The sequence below is a fragment of the Onychostruthus taczanowskii genome, unplaced genomic scaffold (assembly GCF_017590055.1).
Source record: "Onychostruthus taczanowskii isolate IOZ18803 unplaced genomic scaffold, ASM1759005v1 scaffold42, whole genome shotgun sequence".
Classification (NCBI taxonomy): Eukaryota; Metazoa; Chordata; class Aves; order Passeriformes; family Passeridae; genus Onychostruthus; species Onychostruthus taczanowskii.
In genome coordinates this window covers 2,524,978-2,547,640 of record NW_024501682.1, presented here as the reverse complement: position 1 = coordinate 2,547,640, position 22,663 = coordinate 2,524,978, and the positions used below count along the sequence as shown (strand labels likewise).

General features: G+C 38.6%; 1 protein-coding gene across 1 annotated transcript in view; it reads right to left on the bottom strand.

Annotated features, from left to right (window-relative positions):
- MTA3 (metastasis associated 1 family member 3) overlaps positions 1 to 19,788 on the bottom strand; it is a 132,877-nt gene extending 113,089 nt beyond the window's left edge. Inside the window, exons 1-3 of the mRNA XM_041413555.1 lie at positions 19,701 to 19,788; positions 18,426 to 18,493; positions 16,520 to 16,613 (exon numbers count right to left, since the gene is read on the bottom strand). Coding sequence (XP_041269489.1) covers positions 16,520 to 16,613; positions 18,426 to 18,493; positions 19,701 to 19,788 — 250 coding nt within the window. The remainder of the gene's footprint in view (positions 1 to 16,519; positions 16,614 to 18,425; positions 18,494 to 19,700) is intronic.
- Between the last annotated feature and the right edge of the window lie 2,875 nt (positions 19,789 to 22,663).

The window sequence follows — 22,663 nt, the reverse complement described above, 5'->3', positions numbered from 1 at the left end:
ATCATACAAACCTGTACCAGGAAAGGAAACTGGATAGCATAAAGAAGGGAGGACGCTAAGCTTGCTCACTGGCAACACAAAGAATTCCGCATCTGAAGAAACCTCCAGAGAGCTGCTTTTGAAGCAGGTTTTTGCAATTATCAAGCCTTAATACCCATTAGAAGGAAAGTGGTAACAACCTTGCAGAACTTTTAGAGATCTCTTCACATCTTTGACTTGATTTACAGCACATGTGATTTCATTTGCCATCCTAGGAGAGATTATTTCTATCAAAAGGAGTGAAACAGAAGGTAGCTACAGGAAATCATAAAGTAGCACCAAGCTAAGCACATTTCAGCACTCAGGAAGGGAAGAAAAGCAATAGCTTAGAGTGAGCAAATAGTTTTATGCAGCAATATGGTGATGACATACACAGACCTCATTGTTCCATAATTAGAGAGAAAAAAAATCAATTTAAAATGGCTCAGTTAAATATAGTTTTTAAACTCTTAGTTATGACTCCAAAGATAAATACTTCATACATACATACAATCATGTTTTGAAAATTACACACTTCCCTTTAGGCCTTGGGCAAAATTTAAGATAATGCTGTTTTGTGGCACTTCTCCCGGTTTACAAGAAATATTTCATTATTTAAAGGAAAAATCCTAGTGAGCAAAAGCAAGCATCTCCAGTGAGCTTTTAAAATGTGTGGTCTATTTATCATATGTGGGCTTTCTAATCATCAGTGGTAAATAATTACTGTGATCCTTAACATCAGAGTGATCTGGTGGTGATACTTTCAGTGACAGCACTGCAACTTTCCCATCTGATATAAACAAACCTTAACTGACTCAGTTAAGCAATGGATACTAGACAGAAACTGTAACCCTCACTCATTTTACATACGCATCACCACTTTTAAACAGGATGAACACTATTTTTTTTCCTTTTCCATTTAATTTGTGGGATTTCCTGTTAGAAAATGGTGGTGTTAGAGAGCCTGAGAAGAGAAAACTGTCCATGCCACCTAAACTTTGTATACAGTATCTCTGTTTATAGTTATGTGATGAGTCAACTTGCAATGAGGAAGAATTGCTTGTTTCTGCAATTAAAATGAAAATAAACTGAGGGCAAGTGTCTAGAAACACACTACTCCTATTTAATAAAAAATTCCTCTAAAATAATTGTTTTAAAGTCCTGAGAGACATTTAAAGGTTTAAATGCAGCTCCAACAACTGTATAGTTAACCATCACCTAGCAAAATGAGGTCAGTTCCTTGGACATACAACTCTCCCTTAACTAAATCAAAATAACCCCCCATGTGCTCCCCTTGTGTACCGCAACAGAGTAAGAGATTAGTTTAAACACCGAAGACTATCTTCAGGGAGGAGAAGTAAATCTTCAGTATTAAAAGAAAGGAGAAAGTTCTCCCTCTATTGCCACCAAAACACTGACAGCATTCTTTCCAGCTAGAGTTGGAATCAGGAAATTCAACCAAAAATCATAGAAACAGAGTAATCCAGGCTGGAAGATGTCTCAGGAGATCCCTTGCAAAAACTATACTTCAAAATAGGCTCAGCTGTAAGGTCAGTCCCTGGTACTCAGTAATTGAAAATCTCTGAAGACAAAAGACTACATAAGCTCTCCATCCCCCAGTAATGGAGAAAAGCTTCTACATGCATTTAATCTGAATCACTCCCGTTTCAATTTAGTCACTGCCGAGAATTCATCTTCTGGTCTATAACCCCCATAGGCACTGGGAGTCCACCTCTTCTCCAAATTGACAAAGGCCAATTCCAGATGACTCTCCTAGAAGGGCAAGTGCTCATCATGATGGTTTTTGCTGAATGCATTCCAATTTATCAGCAACTTTCCTTTTATCATGCCCCTTAAAACTGGATGCAATATAATTCGACGTAATGCAATGGGTGTTGAATAACCAGGGAGGATAATCTCCTGCCTTGATCTACTGGCTGTGTGCCTGGTGATACAGCCCAGGATGCCCTTGATCAACTCCTTTCCTTGTCAGGGAATTGTCTGCAGGAAGCCTCAGGTCCTTTCCTGCAGAGCTGCTCCCCCAAGCCCCTCTGTTCTCAGCTTATGCTCCTGCCAGGAGCTCTTCCTTACTAGATGCATTTATCCCTACTGAACATCTTCATATTCTTGACACAGCACTCCTCCTGCTTTCTAGGAATCCCTGCACACTAGCCCTTCCCTCAAGCCCTCAACTGGTCACCTCCTTCATTCTTGGGTCACCTTCAAACATGATGTGTGCAGCACATTGCCTGCTCCAGTCACTGCTAAAGACTGGTCCCCATGGAGATTCCCATGAGACTCTACACACAGTGTGGACACTTCACCACCACCCTGTGACTCAGACCATGCAATCAGTTTTTTATTTACCTAGCTGTCCCTTAATCCAGGTCAACACCAGTTGCTTGGCCTGCTACAAAGAAAAAAAAAATAAAGAAAAAAAGAGAAAAAAGCAGAAATAGGAGGCTGGGAAGACATAATGGGAAAACACAAGACTCCTTTCAACAGTGGCACAGACCAATGCTAGATGAAAACAGCAGAGTACCCAAGGCTAGAGTGCATTAACTTCCTACCTTAACTGCTTCAAACCACACCTCAGCTTCGCTGCATCCAGCTCATGCAAGCATTCAAATCACCAACAACAACATTTGTGGAGTTACAGCCATTTCACTGTTTATTAAAATACTTTTAAAGTTGTATTAGATCAGTATGAGATCAGAATTTCATATTCAAAGAGAGTCTCACTTTTAGAAAACTTTACAAACTTTCTTCCTTTCCTGTATACCTTTTTCTTCGACACTCAGCCTAAAAAATATGTACATTTCAGGTATCAACAACACATTTTCAAACCTACAGATAAAAAGCTGGGAATGCTAAAGAGAAGCAAGTTTACCACATATCAAAGGAAAGGTGACTGTGCATAAGTCTCTTTAAGCTTACATGGTTGTAGCAAAAACTTCAAATGCACATTTGGTAGTTAGATGCTACAGCAGTAACAATTATAAATATAGATTTTGGGGGAGAGAGAGTAAATCTAATTACTGCCAAAATTCATACAAAAGAAAAACAGTAAGTCTAACCATCTGAACAGCTTTATTCAGATGTGAATGAAGAGCTCTCTTAGGTTAGCAGTTGGCCAATTTGCTAATCTGCATGAGGCTTCTTGCCACGTTTCATTGTACTAACTTAGTTGTGATATTTAATCCCCTAAAGCTGTAGTTAGGCCGTTTAATCAACTTTGTGAGCTAGACTATGCATGGTTACACTTTCAATTTGAGTGAGGAAGTGTTTCCCAAAGCTGAATTAATTAGCTTTAGTTATACCATGTCTGCTGCAATGTTCAGATTACTTAGAATGTCTAACATCAACTTGGTATTTGCTGTTACTTTCAGATAGGATAAGAAATCCAAAGAACAGTTTGCATGTATTATAAGTCATGTAAATAGCATATTGCTATCTAAAGCATGAATCTGAGCAATTTTGCAGGTAGGAAAAAAAGAAGTGATCACTTGGGTTTACAGGGAACAGGTCTACTTTTAATTCCTGCTGGATAGCATGGATATACATGTGGCCTCTAAGGGATTATCCAGTTTTCCTACACAATCATCCAGGTGATCCTCCCACACTACCTCATCATTATTTTTTCTAAGGAAGGTCACAAAACAAAGAAATAACTACTGTGTAGCCATTAAGAACTAATATGCCACATCTACTGTCCAATAATAAAAATTATTTCCAAAAGAATGCAAAATGGTTTTTTGGGTACTTCCAAGTAGCATGTTACGATAACAATTTCCAGGACAATAGTCAGTCATAAGCAATTGGACAACCATATCACATTTATCATGGGCCTGTCGAGAAAATATTTTATAGAAACCATCACACCTTTCATTAGCAGAAAAGTTCACCTTCCCAAACTGGATGGTTGGGGGTTATTTGATAGCTGGTTCTGGAGATTTTTGAGAGCTAGGAGCTTGTGGGTGGAAAGCAAGGAAGGATTACCTCCCTAAGTACTATGAATCATGATGTGCTACATTAATAAATAGATCCTAATAAATTAAATATAACATGAATAAATGCAAAAGCAAGCACAATAGCTCTTTAACCATTTTTCAGTGCTGCAAGCTAGTTTGTAACACTACAGAACAGACGGGTCCCACAGAAGCATGAGAACAGTAACATGCGCCTGTAGGCAATGGTGAAAAATCTGGTTTATATATCATAAACCTCAACTAGATGTTCCCCCTTTTACCTGATTTCTGTATCACCTATTCAAATGCAAATTCTCCCAAATGAGAAAAATATCCTGTTACAGGGCTCAGGTTGTGTTTGGTCATGTGTACATCTGCATCAACTGCAGCAAGCTGGTGCAGAATGTGAGAAGCAACAGTCCTGGGTGGTCTTTCTTTGAGCAGCTCATTAGGAAGAGCAAGCAGCAGAGTCAAAACTGTGCCATAGACATTGCTATTTGCAACATGATGAACTTCCAATTACTTGTTACATCCAGCTCATCAGCTGAATCAGAAGTCAATTAGTGGTTTTTCCAAAATGTACATATGTTTGGAGCTATGTGGGAAAGAAAGGAAATTTTAGTTCTACCCTCAAATCCAGGCTGGCAGACCATCATGAGCAAAAGTGCACATGGTTAATCTGACAGCACCCAAGAAATAATTTTTAAATCCATCATCGCGCTCAAGAAATACAAAGGCTACCTGCAACACTGCCATGCAACCTGCATGAATAATTATTACACCTGATTTTAAGAAAAAGGAGATTTGTAAACTCAATTTTCCTGATATAGCAGCTATTAATAATTTTTCCCATCACTAAGATTTTCACCATTTTTCTGTGATGCTCCTGCTTATACCTTGTTTTAAACAAGATTGTCTTTCCTTTAGCATAGGCAACAGGTCTGCTTGATCTAGTTGGTTAACAAGCTGCATGGTTGTCTCTCCTTAAGAAAATGCAGTGTTAATATATAAAAAATATTAAATGTAGCATGAGAAGAACTAAGCACACAAAAAATGTGCTCTTATGTTTTCTGTAAGAATTCAAAGTCCATGTTTAAGATATACACTGACATTTTCATGCACTGTGTGACAATAACCACAGAGTTTCAGAGACCTAAACTGCTTTTCTAACATTCAGTTCACATCCTCAAAAGCTGATAAACAACTTTTCAAAATTTGTTGGCAGAGATGAAAAGGCACAGATTGTACAAGCACTCTCCTACCCCTACTCAGAGTGGCATATGATTCTGCTTATAAAACACAAATTATTTATCTTCTACAGCATTTCCTTACAGAAGGGATGAATTTTGTTGGATTTTTTTGCAGGAAGGAAAGAAGAAGTAGGGAGAAAATAACAAGAAAGAAAAGGGGAAAAAAGAGAAAGAAAATAAAAGGATTTATATATCTTGTTCTTGGGTAAACTCAATCAAGACACATTAAGGCTTTAGGTGTGAAATTAGGAAATGAGAAGAATACTATCTAAGAGAATGCCTGCTCCATGCCAACATGGTAAGAAAGCTTTTCTGTCTATAGACCTGACAAGACAACCAGGAAGAAGAGTTCATTCACTCTGATAGTCTGTGTAAGACTTAAAGGATTTTTTTTTTCTATCTTTTTTCCATCAACTATGTTAGAGATTTACCTTCCAGGATACATTACTTCTTTAATACCTGTACAGAGACAATGAGATCGTAATTTACAGGAAGTATACATATGACCTGAGAAAAGTGTAAAGAGATATGAATACATGTATTACTTTAAATTATTAAAGCCTTTTAATTTATTCATTGTGAAGCCAGATGGAAAAACAAAACAAAATAAAAAAACAGTGTAGGAATAACATCACCTTGCATTAGCTATTCAAATTTTAATACATACGTCATTCCCAAGTAAACCAACAAAGTTTTTCTTCTACTTTCAGTACTTTGCTTTGTAGACAACATGTCCAAATACCATTTTTGTTGCATCAAGTAAAATATCAAAAATCTTCACTTATTCATTGCACACATGGTAAATCTTCAGTATTCTGTTTCTGTTTTTTTTTTCCTCTTATTAAAAACAAAAATTAAAAATTAAAAGGGAGAGCATTATGAAGGTAGATGAAGCTAGCCCCCATTTGAAGGCAAATGTAAATATAAAAGCTGTCCATATATCAAAGCCTTTTTTCCTGTATAATACTTGGCAACTGAGTCCCTGACCTCTTGAGGGCCTACTGAGAGTAACTGCACTGTGATTTCTCTCCTGACAGCAGCATCAGTCAAAGGATCTGCCTAAAGGAAGTGCCACATAGCAATGGGCCACAGTACCCAGTAGGGTCTAGGTTACATGTCACTGACTCTGCCAACACTATTTCTACTCTGGTTTAAGCCAAAACAAGGCTGCACTTTTAACACAGGAAACTGAAACATGACTCCCTTCATCATTGCATATCACTGTCACAATCCTACACAAAACAAGAACAAATTAAAAATTATCATTCTGCATATCAAAAATGGGAAGATAGCTAAGTTAGTTGTGCTGGTTTTAGATAGATGTTTAACCTGTTGTACAAGTAGAAAAGGCACATGCACTCACACAACCCCTGGATATATGCATATATAGTGCTCTATGCATAGCCCAGCAACTCTGCAACCTGCACACAGACATCTTATGTACTGTGATTAATCCTCATACAGGTTTTGGATTCAGGCAGTTGGTGACAGTCAAAATGAACTACGTAGCTCCCTGAAGTCTTTTAGGAATTTGATCATGTAGAAGAGGCTTTTACTGAAAAAAATTGCGCTTTTTACCATTCAAACTTTTTTTGCTCATGCGAGTGACGTATTCTACGTCAGTACAAAACAATCTCTCTGCAAGGATCACAGAATCATTTGTTGCATATATAGCCAGAAACAAAGCAGATTCACACTACAAATCTTCACTTGATCAAAGAGGGTTACAAACAAGTAGCTGAGGTAAAAACCAAAATATTGATCAAACAGGCAAACTGTACTGCAAAATAGCACAGCCACTCCGGCCACCCACTCCGTGTGGTTTGGGGCATGACAAACTCAACATATTTGCTAACTTTGAGTCCTGTTACTTGTGCAGACTACTTTTAACAGAAAGAGAGTTTACAGAAAAATCACATGGCTACTTCACACATTCATCTTATCTGCTACTTCTACCTAGTCCATAATACCTCACACCATATATATATATATATATATATATATATATATATATACACACACAGAGCACTGCATGGATCAGGTTGGGTAGGAAGCACTACACTCATTCTCACACAGAGCTCTCACACAGAGCTAAAAAGCTCCACCTCCACCAGCATGTGTGCAGTTACAGGTATGCATGAGTATTACCAAAGGTAACTATTGCATACTCCATTTCACTGCAGAATACAGACATTCAAGAATTACTGCTGGTAAGCCTTTAAATCATGAGACCTGATTCCCACATCACACATTTAATTGCCACTGCATGATGGGAAAGTCTTTCTATATTAATAGTGAGTTTACATCATTCAAATTTATAAATTATATAAACTGCTGATTCAAGTAGATTATCAGAGAACTCTTTGAAGATGTGAAATGCATCTCTTATTGGAGCTTTACAGATAGAGATAACCTAGCAATATTTTTGTAGTCTAAAATTTATGCCTCAGGTGCTTTGGTACAGTGTGGGTGCACCAGTAAGAAAGTGGGAAAAGTCACTTAAAATTAGGAGCCAAGGGAAAAGAAAAAGAAGTAGAACCATATTTGAGAATATGGAAATCTACTTATCTTCATGAGACAAAAAGTTATGATCAATAATATCAATTTAAATACTACAAGTATTTTAAGGTTACCAAGAAAACTGCCCTGCACAATTAAGAAACACGAAAGAGGCAGGAAAGCATCTGAGAAAAAAGTTACTTGTTTTCCACAAATCAAAAGAAACCCTGAAGAAGTACAGTAAAAACAGCATGTGTATTTAAACTTGACCAGAAGGAAATGAGTCCTAAGGAACACAAGGAAATAGGGGAATGCACAATGCTTTGGCAATTTTCTGTGAATACCCTCTCCTTCTAAAGACTCAAATATGAAAAAGTTATTTTGGGAGTAGAGCTCAAAAAAGTGACACCTTTTGCACCCTACTGAGTTCTTTACCAGGGGAAGCTTACTAAATAGATACTTCTGGTATTTAAATAAAAACTGAGCTTCATCTATCTTATAAACAGTTTTAAGCATAAACATGAACTGATACTTTACAGCTTTCCACTCTTCACAGCAAATTCACAGAATTAATCCAGATTTTAGGTTTAGTTTGTTTTTACATTCAGAGAAATTGGCAGCAATGTATTCAAGCCTCTTAAATTTTGTGTTCAGAAAACAAGATTGTTGAATTTGAAAGAAAATTAACCTACACACGCTTGCCCAAAATTATAAGTTTATACTTTGGAGGTGTAAAGATGAAGCTAGCAGTTACTAGCTACCAAAAATTCAGTCCATCCAAAAATTCAGATGTAGTTGTACAAATTGTACAGAATGGACAATTTTTTATATGCAAAGAAGCCATGCATGATCCAAACACAGATCACACTTACACAGGTGAAAAAAAATGTGTTTATACAAGTTTTCCATAAGAGCTAAGAACTAAAATTATGAACTTAGTTGTAAATCCATTCATCCATTAGGAGAAGATCCTTAACATTCACAATCTAACAAGCCTTTCTGCACCAAAGGAGGAGCCTGAACAAACACAGAAGTTAATAATTCTACAAGATACTTGGGGCTGACAGTAAACTTGTTAATGAGACAATATAACTACTAATTCTAAATGTCAGTCACAAAAAGAATACTCAGATATTGTCAGAAGCAAAACACTCCTCATTACTGGTTCTTTATTGCTTTCCCTGTTGAGGAGAGAAAACATTCACAAGTTCTTGAACAAAAATCAAATGAAGAAAACACATAATTTATGACACTACCCAAGGCACCCTTGAAAAGAATAATTGGGAGCCTTGAGACAAGTTTTTCCTTGGCGACAAGGAAGTAGTTTTAAAAGGGCTTGCTGTATTTCAGAAAGTTCTGAATTTTCTCCCCTCTTTTCAAACAAATTACAACTGATCGCATTCTCTTGAGTAAATGAAGGAAAACTTGATGTTCCCTTGTCTCAGGAGATCAGAGATCACGTCTTCCTCACAAAAAACCCCAAGCTCATTTTCAGTGAAAATGATAGTTAGACTAATATAAGTGCCTTAGCATAAAAGCTACTCTGCCACTGATTAAAGATTTTGTTATCTGTATCATCCTTAAATGGTCCTCCTAGGGCGTGTCTCTCCCATGTCACAGACTTCAGGATTTCCAGAAGCAACACAACATAACTGAATTTGTTACTGCTTCGTTTACATGTCTCTATCAGATGACTGTAAATAATATTAACATGTAAAATTCCAACAAAAGCAACTTTGGTACCGACACACCCAAATTTCCTGGCTTGCTATATTTGGTTTTGTCTCCATTCCCCAACCCAAGAGCCTTCTGATGAGCTGCTCACAGACAGGGACTTCTGAAAAATGCCTTGTCCTCAAAGAGAAGAGGGCAACTATGTGAGATCAAAACTAATTTTCTTCTCATTCTTGGGGTGGGTGTGTGTGTGTGTGAGTGTGTGTGTGTGTACAGAGATGCCAGAGCCAGGGACACTGAGCTGCAAACAAAACACCAGTTTATATTTACAGAAGCCTTGAGATTAACAATGCAGTATCTCACTGAACCAGTTTCACGAGTCTGCTCACCCACTCCTCAGGCATATCTGGCAGCCAAGCCTTCTTCCTTATATAAATTCAAAAGACTCTCCTACCTTTCATTCCCAGCTCTGTCTTTCCAGGCCTTAGCTCCTTTTTCTCCTATCCAATGGAAAAATGGTGTCTTTCATCACAGGGTGATATCAACAGATCTCTTAACAGCAAGCAAGAGAGGTCTTCTCACCAAGCACAACTGAAAAAATCAACTGCAACCTAACAGAAAACTTTCCAAAAACCACAAAATTTCAGGGAAGTGTTACTTACACTACTGTAAGAGACACAAATCAATTGAACTCTTAAGCTCTAAAGACTTATTTTGTTTTGGTTTTTTTTTCACCAACATGACCATAAGCAAGACCAAAAAAGTATTCACCATGGAGTTGGTTTTTTCTTGTTTGGATTTTTTTAAAGTGAAACTAAGAATTATTTCAACATTTAAAATTATCAAGACAGAGAAAATTGATTGTATGCAGTAGAAGAACTAATATTTGTCTCTTGGGTTCATTTCACCAAGGGTACTTCTAACTGAACGTAGGCTGCAAAGACAACAGGTATCAAGGGAAGTAGTGAAACCAAAAAAAAAGAGACAATTTAAGATTTCAAATAAAATCTCCAATCAAAACATATTTTTTATTCTAAGACATTATGTGACTTGAATTAGGTAACAGGAAAAGTCATCATAAAGTGATTTTTTCAGAAAAGGGACTGTGGTTAAAGAAACATTGTATGCTTTATGAAAACCTGTTTAGTTTGATGTAGAAGAACTACTACGATGAAAAAGAACCAGAACGAAAGAAAAAAAAAAATCTACCAAGTTTCTGATTGTGTTACAATCTGATTGGACAAAAATAGTCCAGTTATAGTACTTTATAAATGTTTTGAATTCTACTGAGTCAAATATGTGACTGAGATAACAGAACACTGAAGACCACAAGGTGTTTTAGACATTTTACTCTGGAGCCCTTTCCTCAACCCCAAGGGTCTTCACACCCATAACTTTTTTCATACTACTTTCTAAATTTTTTGTTGGGTTCTTTTTGTTTGTTTGTTTTGTTTTTGTTGTTGTTGTTATTGTTGTAGAGGGCAGGAAGAATTCTTGTGTTTTTCCTGGAGTTGAGTATTAAGAACACCACTATGCAACAGGAACCATATGTTGAAAAACCTGATGACACACGGAAAGGAATTCACATTTCAGTTTTGTGTATCTTTGGGAACATCAATGAGTAATCTGTTAAACACTACTGCTCAAGTTAAGCTCATTTTCTTACATGATATCTGCTAGCCTGCTGCTCTACTGAAATAAAATGTTTCTCAAAAATCACATGGAATATTAACAGCTTCATTCTCTCAGATGCATCTGGAGTATTGGCAGTTAACACAGACAAAATGCAAAATAATCCTCCCCTCAAATACAAAGCACCTTTAAGTGAAATTAAGAAGGCTCAGCAGCAGCTAAACTGCTCTGCAAGATCAAGCCATTTTCAGGAATGCTGGAACATTCTTGATATTGTATAGAAAATAAGCTATGAGAGTTTGTAAGGCACTTTGAGATCTTTTAATGGCCAATAAAAACATATTGGCATATTAAATATTTTTCACCAACTTTAATAAGAACTTCTAATAGGAGCATTGCTTTACAGGCAAAAAAAAAATGAAGTACAGAGAAAATACTGGATTTGTTTCTGATTGCAACACATCAAAGTCATAGAAAGGTAAGAACTGAGTGCAGACTCCAACATCTGATGATAAAGTTCAGTGGGCACGGCAGTGCTCAGTTAAAGAATGGATCTTGGAGGTCTTTTCCAACCCTAATGATTGTCTAACCAGGAATCCCTAGCAGGACTCTTCTCATAGATATCTATCATATACAAAAATTCTGCAGCAGAAACACCATTTTACAAAGCAATGTGACATGAAACATGTCTGATCAAGAGCAAAAGATTAAAAGTTTTAAAAACGTGTAACAAGAAGTAAAGCCAGTAAGTGATGTCTAAAAAGAAAGACTGAGATTGAACATGATTTTTTGTCAGCTTCTGTAATCTAGAAAAATTTCATTTTACCTTTCATCTCAGTCAGTGAAACAAATATCTCTGAGGTTTGTTTTTTTTTTAATTGAGTACTGTCTCATTCACAAAGAATATCAATTCTGTTAATGAGAAAAAATTCATTCTGCACGGGCTTTATCACAGGCCCAGGAATATTCTTGGCATTTAGTCAGCATCTTAGCACACCTAAATGCAACAAATCTTCTTTAATAAATCAGAAGAGGATGGACTCCGACAACAGCAATTTGTTTTTATATCCTCACCAGATGGTTGACTAGGCAAAAGCTGGCTGAGGAGTTGCAATAAGAGAATGACTTCAGACATAGTATTACATGATAACGCATGATCAGATAAAGAACTTAAAGTGCAAAGAACTGCAAAAAATGGCATCATGCACTTAGGTCACCCCACTCAGCTTCAACAAAGTAGTAGTGAATAAACCTCAAATATGGTATGGTTCTTGGAATGGTCCCTGTGCAGGGCCAGGAGTTGGACCCAATTATCTTCATGTGTCCCTTGTAATACAGGATACTCCATGATTCCTTGCAATCTATTGCAAAAGAAGGAAATAAGAACTTGAGCCCTTCGCTGTAACCCAAAACCAGTGCTGGTACAAAGCTGACACAATCTCCTCTCCACAGCTATTAAAACCTTGCCCTAAAATACTTACATTAATTCTACTGAAGATAAAGAATCATCTACATTTTATAGATTCAGCTACAGCTGGCAATTTCTCAATCACACCATTTAGTTAGGAAACATCTCTATGCCACCCTTTTTTATGTTTGCTTCACCCATTTTAATGAGCTGAGTGTTTCTGTCCCATCTCTCCAAGTTCACTCGCTTACGCACTCCGATATCTGTTGCAAAATCTCTCTTATACTGCCTGCCATCCTCTACTCATCTCTCTTCCTTCTATTCCCTTCACAGTAGGCCTTACTCTGCTGCTGGTCAATTCTTTCATGCCAAGAAAGGAACAGCCCCCTCCCAGTGACCCTGTGGTGATGACTACAACCTAAGTGAGTTAACACCCCAAAAACAACAACCTGGTGAGTGTTAACACCCCAAAAGAACTCTCTTACTAAGCTCAGGAGGCTACACAGGACCAAGATAATGATCCTGGACAATATTTTCGTTTGTATTTCAAGCTGACGTTACCATAAACTCTACTTAATAGTAACATAAATCGACAGTGAAAAAACATAAAGTCCTCAAGTGCCCATAAAACATTCCAGACCCCTGGATTTAAGTGGCTACAGTCAGCTTCTAGAACTATTCCCAGACCTAAGCTGATGCCATACATGATGCTGGCAGACAAATAAAAATTTCCTTAATTAAATTCCACTTGAAACACCAGGGAAAGAAAGAAGGCAATACAATTTCTTCACAGATTAGTGACAATCTTTGAAAACAAGGGAACTATTCTGTATCTGAGTATTTTAGAATGGCCTAAGGAAAATTTTATTTCCCCCCTCAATTTGTTACAATATCTTGAAACATTTTGGAAGACAACTTAAAACAAAAGCAAACAAACAAAAAATTCTCAACCAAATTTTAAAACCCAAGCAACAACAAAATCCAACCAAACAAAAAAACCAAACCAAATTAAAAAAAAAAAAAACAAAAAAACACACCCTAGGAAAGCAACATACCAACTCCTTACCAGTGATAAAGTCACAGATAACTTTATTCCATGTTTCCCAAAGGTTCTTTAGAATAATTCAGAAACTTTCTCAATTTACTGAAAATTTCTTTTTAAAGTTTCAAAATATTTTCTTACAAAGCTTTTTTCTTCTTTTAGTAAATGGGCCATATCTACATCTCATAATGTAACCTTCAGAAATTGATGTGTCAGTCAAAAACGCCCCAACCCCCACTGTTGTGGTGCCCCAGTTTAGTTGTTCTCTTGCACTGTGTTATTAGGAATTTGCACAGAATAGTTTTGTATTGCACTGTATAGCCATGTTACATCCTGTGGTTTGTTACCCCGTTTCCCCATCACATGGTCTTTCCCTCACCTGTCCCAGTACCACCTGGTGGTCTCTCCCCTGGGTTACCCCTCGCCACTCCTCACTGGTATTCCATTGGCTGTGGACCTCTCCCTCTGTCCCCATCTTGGGGTATAAAAGCTCCCTGCCACGAAGGAACACCCTCTTTTTCTCCCACGGGTTTGTCCACCTGATGTGTGTCTTGGAATAAAGGACAACGTTTCCCATGTGGAGGAGAACGCTTCTCTAATCTTTCACCTTCGTCTATGAAGTATCGTGTGGGCAAGGGTCTATAGCTAGCCGGAGTGGACCCCAACAGCCCAGGTAACATGATTCTTCACCCCTCCTGCCAAAATCTTGAGAAATGCATAACTCAGACCAGTTTTTCTCAATCAAAAATAATTAAAAAATGTTAGCAATAGAAAATATCATTGGAAAAGATAAAGCAGATCTTATACTTAAAAGACTTCTCCAAACAGGCACACAGGAGAAATCAGTGGCTGAACTGGAGTTACCATTCCTTAAGAGACTTGTATCTTTTAACATTATTTTATACCAAACCAGGTAGAAGTGTTGATGCATCAACATGTTTAGCTATATAAAACATTTCCAAAACATGCAATTCATAAATATACAAATATTTTGTTTACACACACCATATTTTTAAACAGAACACTGTGTTATTCCAGAATGAAAGCCTTTAAATTGAACTGACATTTAACTACATCTGCTCTGTGAGCTATAGGAAGCTCTGGGTGAGCAATCTTTCGCTGTGTGCTGTCCCCTGTAACTGTAACAAACATCTCCGAGAAGAACTTGGCACTACAGATTGCTCAGAACAGACACGTTGTGTCCAGAGAAAATGTTCATAGAGAAACATAATTCACAAGAGCGCTGGGTTAGAGGGCTCGGAACCTGTGAGACATAGGCATTCTAAAGATGTTTGTTGAACCAGCTGGAAATCACATTTGTTTCCTCACTACAAAACCACAAGAGAATCCCAAATGAGAAAACACCATAGAAGACTCCACGGCACTCCTAGTGACACCAACAAACCCCTAGTAGGCTGCAGGAGAAGAGCAACAGACCATCAACAAATGCTTTCTTTCAAAGTGCTGACAAAATGGTAATCTAAAACTCACAAAGGAAGTAGAAAAATCTTACTTTTCCAGATTGAATGATATCCACAGGACTAACATACCCTTTCTAAAAAATAAGTCAACTAAAACAAAAAAAATTACAAACTTCATATTTTAAAAAATCAATTTTTTTAAAAAAACAAGTACTTCCAGAGAAGTTGTTATCATTTTCTTACTTTCTTGCCCCTTCCATTAGAAAAGAAAAACAAAAAAAAGTGCTAGAAAGTTTAGTGAAGCTCACCTAAATTTCTATATTTCTATACATTTCAGCTGAAAGAACTCAAAAGACTAATGATTGTGGGGGCTGATGATCATAAATAGGTCACAGATAACTATAGAGTGTACCCAACTATATAAGAAAACATTAAATCATTTTATTAGTACATAAGCAAGATGTATTGTCTTCCTATAAAAACCAAGCCAGTACTTCATATTATATACTCACATCACCCCCACTTCTCTAAGACCAATAAAAGAATAAAACAAAAGCCAAAGGTTGGCAATTTCTCTTCACTCACCATACCTGGATGAGCAAAATTACCAGAATTGGACATTAAACCAATTGCAGGGTATTTTTAAGCACCTAATTACACCATCATATATCTACATAAAAAGGTTGGCATTATCTAATGTCTTTCAAGAGATTCATCCCAATAAATTAGAGATTTATAACCCCTACATATCTTACTCACAGATTCATTTTGAAAACTCAAGCACCATACACAATCAAAATGGTATTTAGTAGCATGTGGCAAGAAATTTACAGGATGTTGACACACTTCACATTTCAGTTATTTATAAACATGACCAGAGTGTTTTGCAAATTACTGTTTTCATCTCAGATTTTTAGGTTCTGAATTATATTTTAAGAATTGAATTTTTTTCTCTTCAGAATTTTATTTTTCATCAAAGAGTTATGGAACATGATGATATTTCATTTGTATACCAAATGGCAGATACAAAAAAAGTCTAGATTCATGTTGAAAAATGTGGCTTTTTTTCACCTATTACCACTTGTTTTTATAAAAAAAGAGAAAAAAGAAAAAACCCAACCCTCCTATTTTTTTACTAATATTTACATTTAGCATCAACACACATAACAGCTGTTTTACAATCTCCAGTAATTTTCAGTCTCCAATGATACATTTCATTCTTTACATTAAGCAGTACATGTTTATGTCTAACTCAAAAAAGTCACATCAAATAATCACAAGTGCTCTTAAGCTTAAATTAACTTACAACCAAGAATTGCTTTTGACACAAAAAAAAAAGAAATGCAGCTGTATCTTCCAGATGAAAAGATACATTTTTTTTCCCAGATGCACAGTCTCAACCACATGGATGCAGCTAAATTTAATTCCCAGAAGCAACTAATAGGAGCAGGAGAATATCAGATACCACTAAGCAACCAACTGGATATTAATAAATGCCTAACACAAATATATATTTCACATGCCAAAAAACTGCTGAAATTTTAAGCAGTTGCAGAAATTGAGGTGGCTGTGTTAGTAATGAAAAAGGCCCTACACCATCTACTTACTAGCATGCTTATCTGCGAGCATTATAAGGCTGTTAGAAATATCTCTTCGCCTGTAAAAACACACCACTTTCGCTTCCACGTTCCCATTGGCAGTCTACAAAAGAAAGAGAAAATCAAGTCAGGATGTATCCCTCCTTAGCTGAGTAATACAAATTCAATGCTCTCTGCTTGGAGTGTTCCCTCACATCGTTTGTTCTCACATGATCAGTCAAGCTGAAATCAACAGAATTACTCCAATAAATAAAATCTTCTTGAGAGAGGCCAATTTCAGACCAGACAAGAGGATTAACTACAATTATTGAGTCCTCAGAATTTTTATTTTGTTCAGGTGTTCAGAGGTGCAATGCCAGTATCATGCTAACATAAGAATCCTTCAGAAATATTAGAATCTTGTGAACGTTTCTTTATAATCCAGCTTTAGACACAAATGTATATTTCAAAGTACTCTAGCATTTTTTCAGAATCTCATTTAATATAACATTTATTGAAAAAGTCTTTTTGAAAGACTTTTGAAAGGTTTATTTGAAAAAGTCACAAGAGCTCCTAAAATAAAAGAGCTATTTAGTTCAGTGTTGTTTTCATGACTCATTATGGGGGCCATGATCTTCTATAAAGAATTCACTAATATTTGAAGAACTGTATCCTCCTCCTTGAAGGGTACAAAAGTACTTCTTTACTTTGAGTTACTTATTTAATACTAAAAAGTATAATGTTTTGATAAAGTTTCTTACAAAAAAAATTATTGTCCCTGGTGGAACAATAATCAAAGCATTTCATTACATATTTACATAACATCTCCACATTCACTCGATACCTTTAACACATGAAAGCAAACCATTCACATTCAAGATGTCTGGACTATAACCTCCAACCTCTCTTAAAAAAAAAAAAATCAATACATGACTATTTTACCCTGCACAAGCAAGATTAAATTACAGCAGTGCAGTTTAATGATAATAAACATGGCATTCAATACATGATTGGAATCACATCAATTACTGTGAATAAAAAATTTTCTTCTCCGATAAAAGTCAAAAATTATTTGCCATGCAGAAGTTCAGTGGATGTTGTGTTGGACAGCACTAACAGTTAATATGGTTGATGTCTGCTATGGCATAGTGTTGTGTTTCATTAATAAGAAGAAAACTACTTGCAGGTCACCGATTTTTTCATTTACTTTCTAACCACTGGGGAAAAAATACCTTAATCATTACTTATATCATGATGGACATTTTAACAATTAACTTTTGATGTAGCACATCAGCAAATTTTAATACTGCTTGAGGGAAAAGTAAAAAAAATAACACACATAGAAACTCCACACTATTCTTAGTAGTGTCAGAGTGAAGAAAAATAATCATGTTTTCCCCAAAACGACAGTCAATGGAGCCTCCATTTTTTAGAAAAATACACTCAGGATAAAGACAGAGAACACAGTCTGTACTTTATTCAAAAGCCCATTCTTCATTCACAGCTGCCAATAGGCAGAGCAATAAACAGCCACGGAAGTCACATATTCTGTCATTTGATCACTGCAAAGTCTCGCTGGTACCTTCCAGCTCTTCAGATGTCTATCTAAAAGCAGACACATTACATGATAGCTGTCATTCCAGATGGATTCACAGTGTCATCGCCAGCCAGAAAATTAAATTCATTCATTTCTCCAAGAATTCATAGAATTTGTTAGAAAATTTTTGCAGCAGAGTAATCCTGTTCAACAGGAAGGGGCAACTGGGTGTTTCCTTAGGTAACAAGGCAGAATTAGAGGATATCACATAGCAAGTTTTCAATAACCACCAGAAACCCCTACTACAGTAGAAATCTTAAGGGATAGAAATAATTCTCAGGTTTTAACAAGCACACTGACCGTTGCCAAAGGTTAAGAAAGAGTCTTAGATATTTGTACCTTGTTAAGTTCTTCAATTCTCCTAATGAGATATGGATTGCTGGAAGAATTTTCAAAATAAACATAATCTGCAAGGAAAAAAGTGAAAGTCATTGAAATACCAAAAGTTATGTAAAGACATATCATTATTAGTGCAAAAATTTTCTTAGAAACCTAGAAGTTTTCAAAGGGCTGAGATTTCTTCATAAATGTTGGGACTGTGACGCATTTCTACACTGAGATTTAATATAATTTCTTCCTAAATTCTGCTTTTAACTGCACTACACCTGATTTAACAACCACGCTGGAAAAAAGTTAAATGCTTTGTGTTGAAGTTTACACTGTAATCCAGTAATCCACACACTTCATAAATCTTGACAGGGAAAGAGCAACTTCTCACAATCAGTTAGGCATGATTTAAGAACCAAGCACCTCAGTGAGTTTCTGTATTATGGAGATTAACATTTCTGTAAGAGATGACACGTCATATTTATTATCAGGTGCTGTGGCAGTACAGTTGTCCCAATGAGTAATGTATGTTTTATGATACTTGCTCTTTTTGTTATCTCTGTCCAGTAGGATGCAAACTATATTAAGCAGGAATTGTCATGAAATTAGCAAGGATCTTGCAGGACAAAGTCTGTTTCAGCGTCATTAATATAAAAATATTTTCACAGTTTATGGAAATTTACTCATATCCTGAAAGCTGCTCCCATGAAACATACAAAGAATTGACAAGCAGCGCATTTCCTTCAATAGTTTTCTGAAAACTTGTTTTTGTCCAGTGAAAAAGTACCCATCAAATGTCAACCACACTTTAAATTTGATGTTGGATTTCTGCACCATGCACCTTGCAAACTTTATTTTTAAAAATTGGATGAGAAACTATAACAACGAATAAAAGTCTTCTGCAACACTTTGACACTACAATACAATGAAAAGGAACTTCAGGTAGTTCTAATGAAAGAATATGATCTCTGGATAGTGTTCACGATTGCTCATTAAGATTACAACGAAAAAAAAAGAGAATTGGTGGCCTAAGAGGTAAACCCTACCCGCCGCCTGCTAAGAGAAGGATTATTCTCATGAGTAAAGGCTGATGGGACTACAGTCTAAGTGTCCTAATGAGAAAGCGTGCAGATGTAAGATTTGTGGCTCGATCAGCATATCTCAAAACATTAAAAGAAAGGGATTCAAACCATTATCACACTTCATTTCCACGCATTCTCTCTCTCAGTTCTGTCTGTTGAGAGAGCAGAAGGATGGAGCGATTTTTGAGCACCCAGTAGCGCACACCTAACTTGAGCGGTGCACCTGAGCCACAGCACTGGGCACAGTGCCACATTCGCTCCCTCCGTGAGCGAGCGAAAGTTATCCGTGTCATTTTCGACAGGCTCGGGGTGGGAAGACAAACGTTTGCCGTGTTTTTCGCCGCCTAAATGCCCTCTCCCCCCCGCCCTTCGCCAAGCAGTCACGTATCAGGGCGCTCCTCAGGGGTCACAGCGGCAAGCAAGGGAAGCTGACAGAAATCCCCCGGTTACACAGCCGGATTAATTATTTATCCCCGGCAGACCAAGGAAGGCGCGGAGAAACTCCGCCGTGAGAGCGAGGGAGGGCGCGGGGGCAGGGGAGCGGCACGGAGGGAAGCGCCCCCGGGGTGGGCTCGGGCTGCCCGTGCGCGCCGCCCCGCCCCGCACAGCACCGCGCCGCGGGGCAGGCGGCCCCTCGCTCGCCCCGCGGGGCCCGGCGGACGGCCCCTCCGCCGCTCTCCGGGGAAGGAGGCGAGGCGCAAAGGGGGGCCGTGCCCGGCCCGCGCCGCGGTGCGGGGGCTGGAACCGGCGGCGCCGCTCCCCCCTTCCCCGCGGAGGGCGGCGCTGCCCTTCTCCTCCTCGGCGGCGGGGGCCGGGCTCCCACCCGGCGCACGGGGCTGGCGGGGGAGGAACCTGCGTCCTCCGCCCCGCGGAGGGCCCGGCGACCCTTTGCCGGACCGGCTGCCTCCTTTCGCCGCCCGGCCGGGCCCGGCCGCCCCGCTCGGGACGGCAGGGCCCGGCCGCAGGTGGGGTGGGGCGGCCCGGCCGGGCGGTGCCGGGGGAGGTGCGGGTGCGCGGCCACGCTCCCCGCCGTGCCCGAAGCACGCCACGTCTTGCGGACTCCCGCCGCTTTGTCCCTCTCCTCTCCGACCCTCTCCGGACCTGGGGTTTTTTTGGTGTTTGCCTCTTCCCCGGAGCGGTCGAGGGATCTCTCCCCTTTGGCACCTCTGAGTAGTATCCCAGAAAAAGTTTGTTTCTTGCGCAGCACCTGTTGGTGATGGGTTTGGCGACCCCTTTGTTCGCCTCCGGAGCGCGGTCCCACGGGAGGCTCCGGCGCCCCCAGCCCGCTCCGGGCACAGTGCCTCTCGGAGCTCTCCGCCGTCCGCCTGCTCGCAACAGGCAGCAGAAAACATCTACGCAGAATAAAGATAAATCTAGCAGCTCGTCTCGGAGGCAGGAAGCGTCGAAAGAGATGCTTTCGAATCATCCGATGAGAGAGATGCTTCAAAAACATCAATACTGATGTAACATGAAGCCATTTGCCCCTGTTTATAGAAAGTTCACACCATAAGAAACAATCCATAAGAAACTTTACAAACAAATTGATCCTGTTGTGGCATGCTTCCTCGGAAAAGGAATGCTTGTTATCATCTTCCTGAAACTAAGGGGATGAGTTATTATTTTTTGTTTTGTTTTATGTCCTGGATATTTATGCGTGCGTTACAGACTTAAAATTTCACTTCATCCTGAGCTACAGGAAAGCGTGTTGATTAGAAGGAGGATGATCTTCCCTGGTGTTTCAAACTGTTTATCTCCTGTCTTTCCTTTCTCCTCTAAGCAAATCTGGAACTATTAAGTTTTTGTCTACTTCTAGGACACTTTTAATTTCTCAGGTGACTACAACTTTGTGTCAAAACAGCAACTGAGAAGCAAATTTCTGAAACACATGTAACAGGCATATTATACAGTAATTTATTTTTCTTTTAAAAATAGCAGCACATTCAAGCGCTGAAAGGAAAAATGGGGAATTTTCCTCAGTTGAACATCAGTGGGAGCTGACAACAAGTCAGCAGAAGCTCCTTGGGAAATACCAACTCTGTCCAGCTGAGTATTTCCAGAGGCACAATAACATGACCTTAGCAGAGACCGGAGGTGTTATTTTTACTCTCCTGTTTTACTGCTTGGGTAAATGAAACAGGTTAAACTTTTGAGGCAAGAGAACAGTTAATTCAGACAGTTGGTTTGTCACAACCATTACAAATTAAACAAAATGCCTCCAAGTTCTTTTCCTCATTTTAAGTCTGTACTTGGACATTAGGGGGAAGTTTACAATGTCCTCTCATCCAGCAAGGAGTGGATTTGGACAGAAACAGACCATTGCTTCCATCAGCTGAAGGCATGGCCTGTGGAAGAGGAATGCAGGTCCTGAAGATACAGAAGGTGAGAGAGCAGCCCAGTGAAGCCCATGGTCCCAGCCTGTCCTTTCAGGTGGACAGCCTGAGAATAGTTAGAAAACCGCCCTTACTTCCAGCTGCATCACAGACCAGGTAAACAGAGAAAGAATGACATTTATATACCTCAGAACCGAATCACTGGGCCCTCTTGTTCACAGTGACATGGCTCACACAGTCAGCACCAGCACTGCCCGAAGGATTCAGTAGGTCCACAGCTCAAGGTCGCTGCTTTGGGAGTGGCACAGCCAGCTGGTGGATACAGAGTTGCAGCACTGGCAGTACATTTTACTTTGGTGTAACATATACAAAAGCCTGGATACAGTTTATTTTCAGTGCTCTTTCAGTGTACAGAATGGGAAAAATTAAAGTTATGTAAACACCTTTATTTCTTTAGATTAAATAGAACGGAAAACTCTCATTTCAACTATAAGACTGTTAAGAAAAAAACAAAAAACAAAAACCAAAAGCAGATAAGAGCCTTGTCCTAACCTGATATATGAACTGTGTTTAGCTATAGACTGAGATTACTTGTGCTGTTCGAAAGAAACCACATTTCTGTGGCAAAAGATGCAAGACAGATTATTCCTGTTAGAGACACAGGTTACCTGAGAGCTTCCTTTTACAATTTTCTTTGTTGTGCCAACCTGAGCAGTCCATCATTCCTCCTCATGGTCCTCCAAAGAAAAGCCAAGAAGGAAAGAATGCAGTGTTAAAAGGATCACTTTAAAGCACAGACTAGTTCCATGGTCCAGGCTGGCCAGCTGCCCCATGGTGA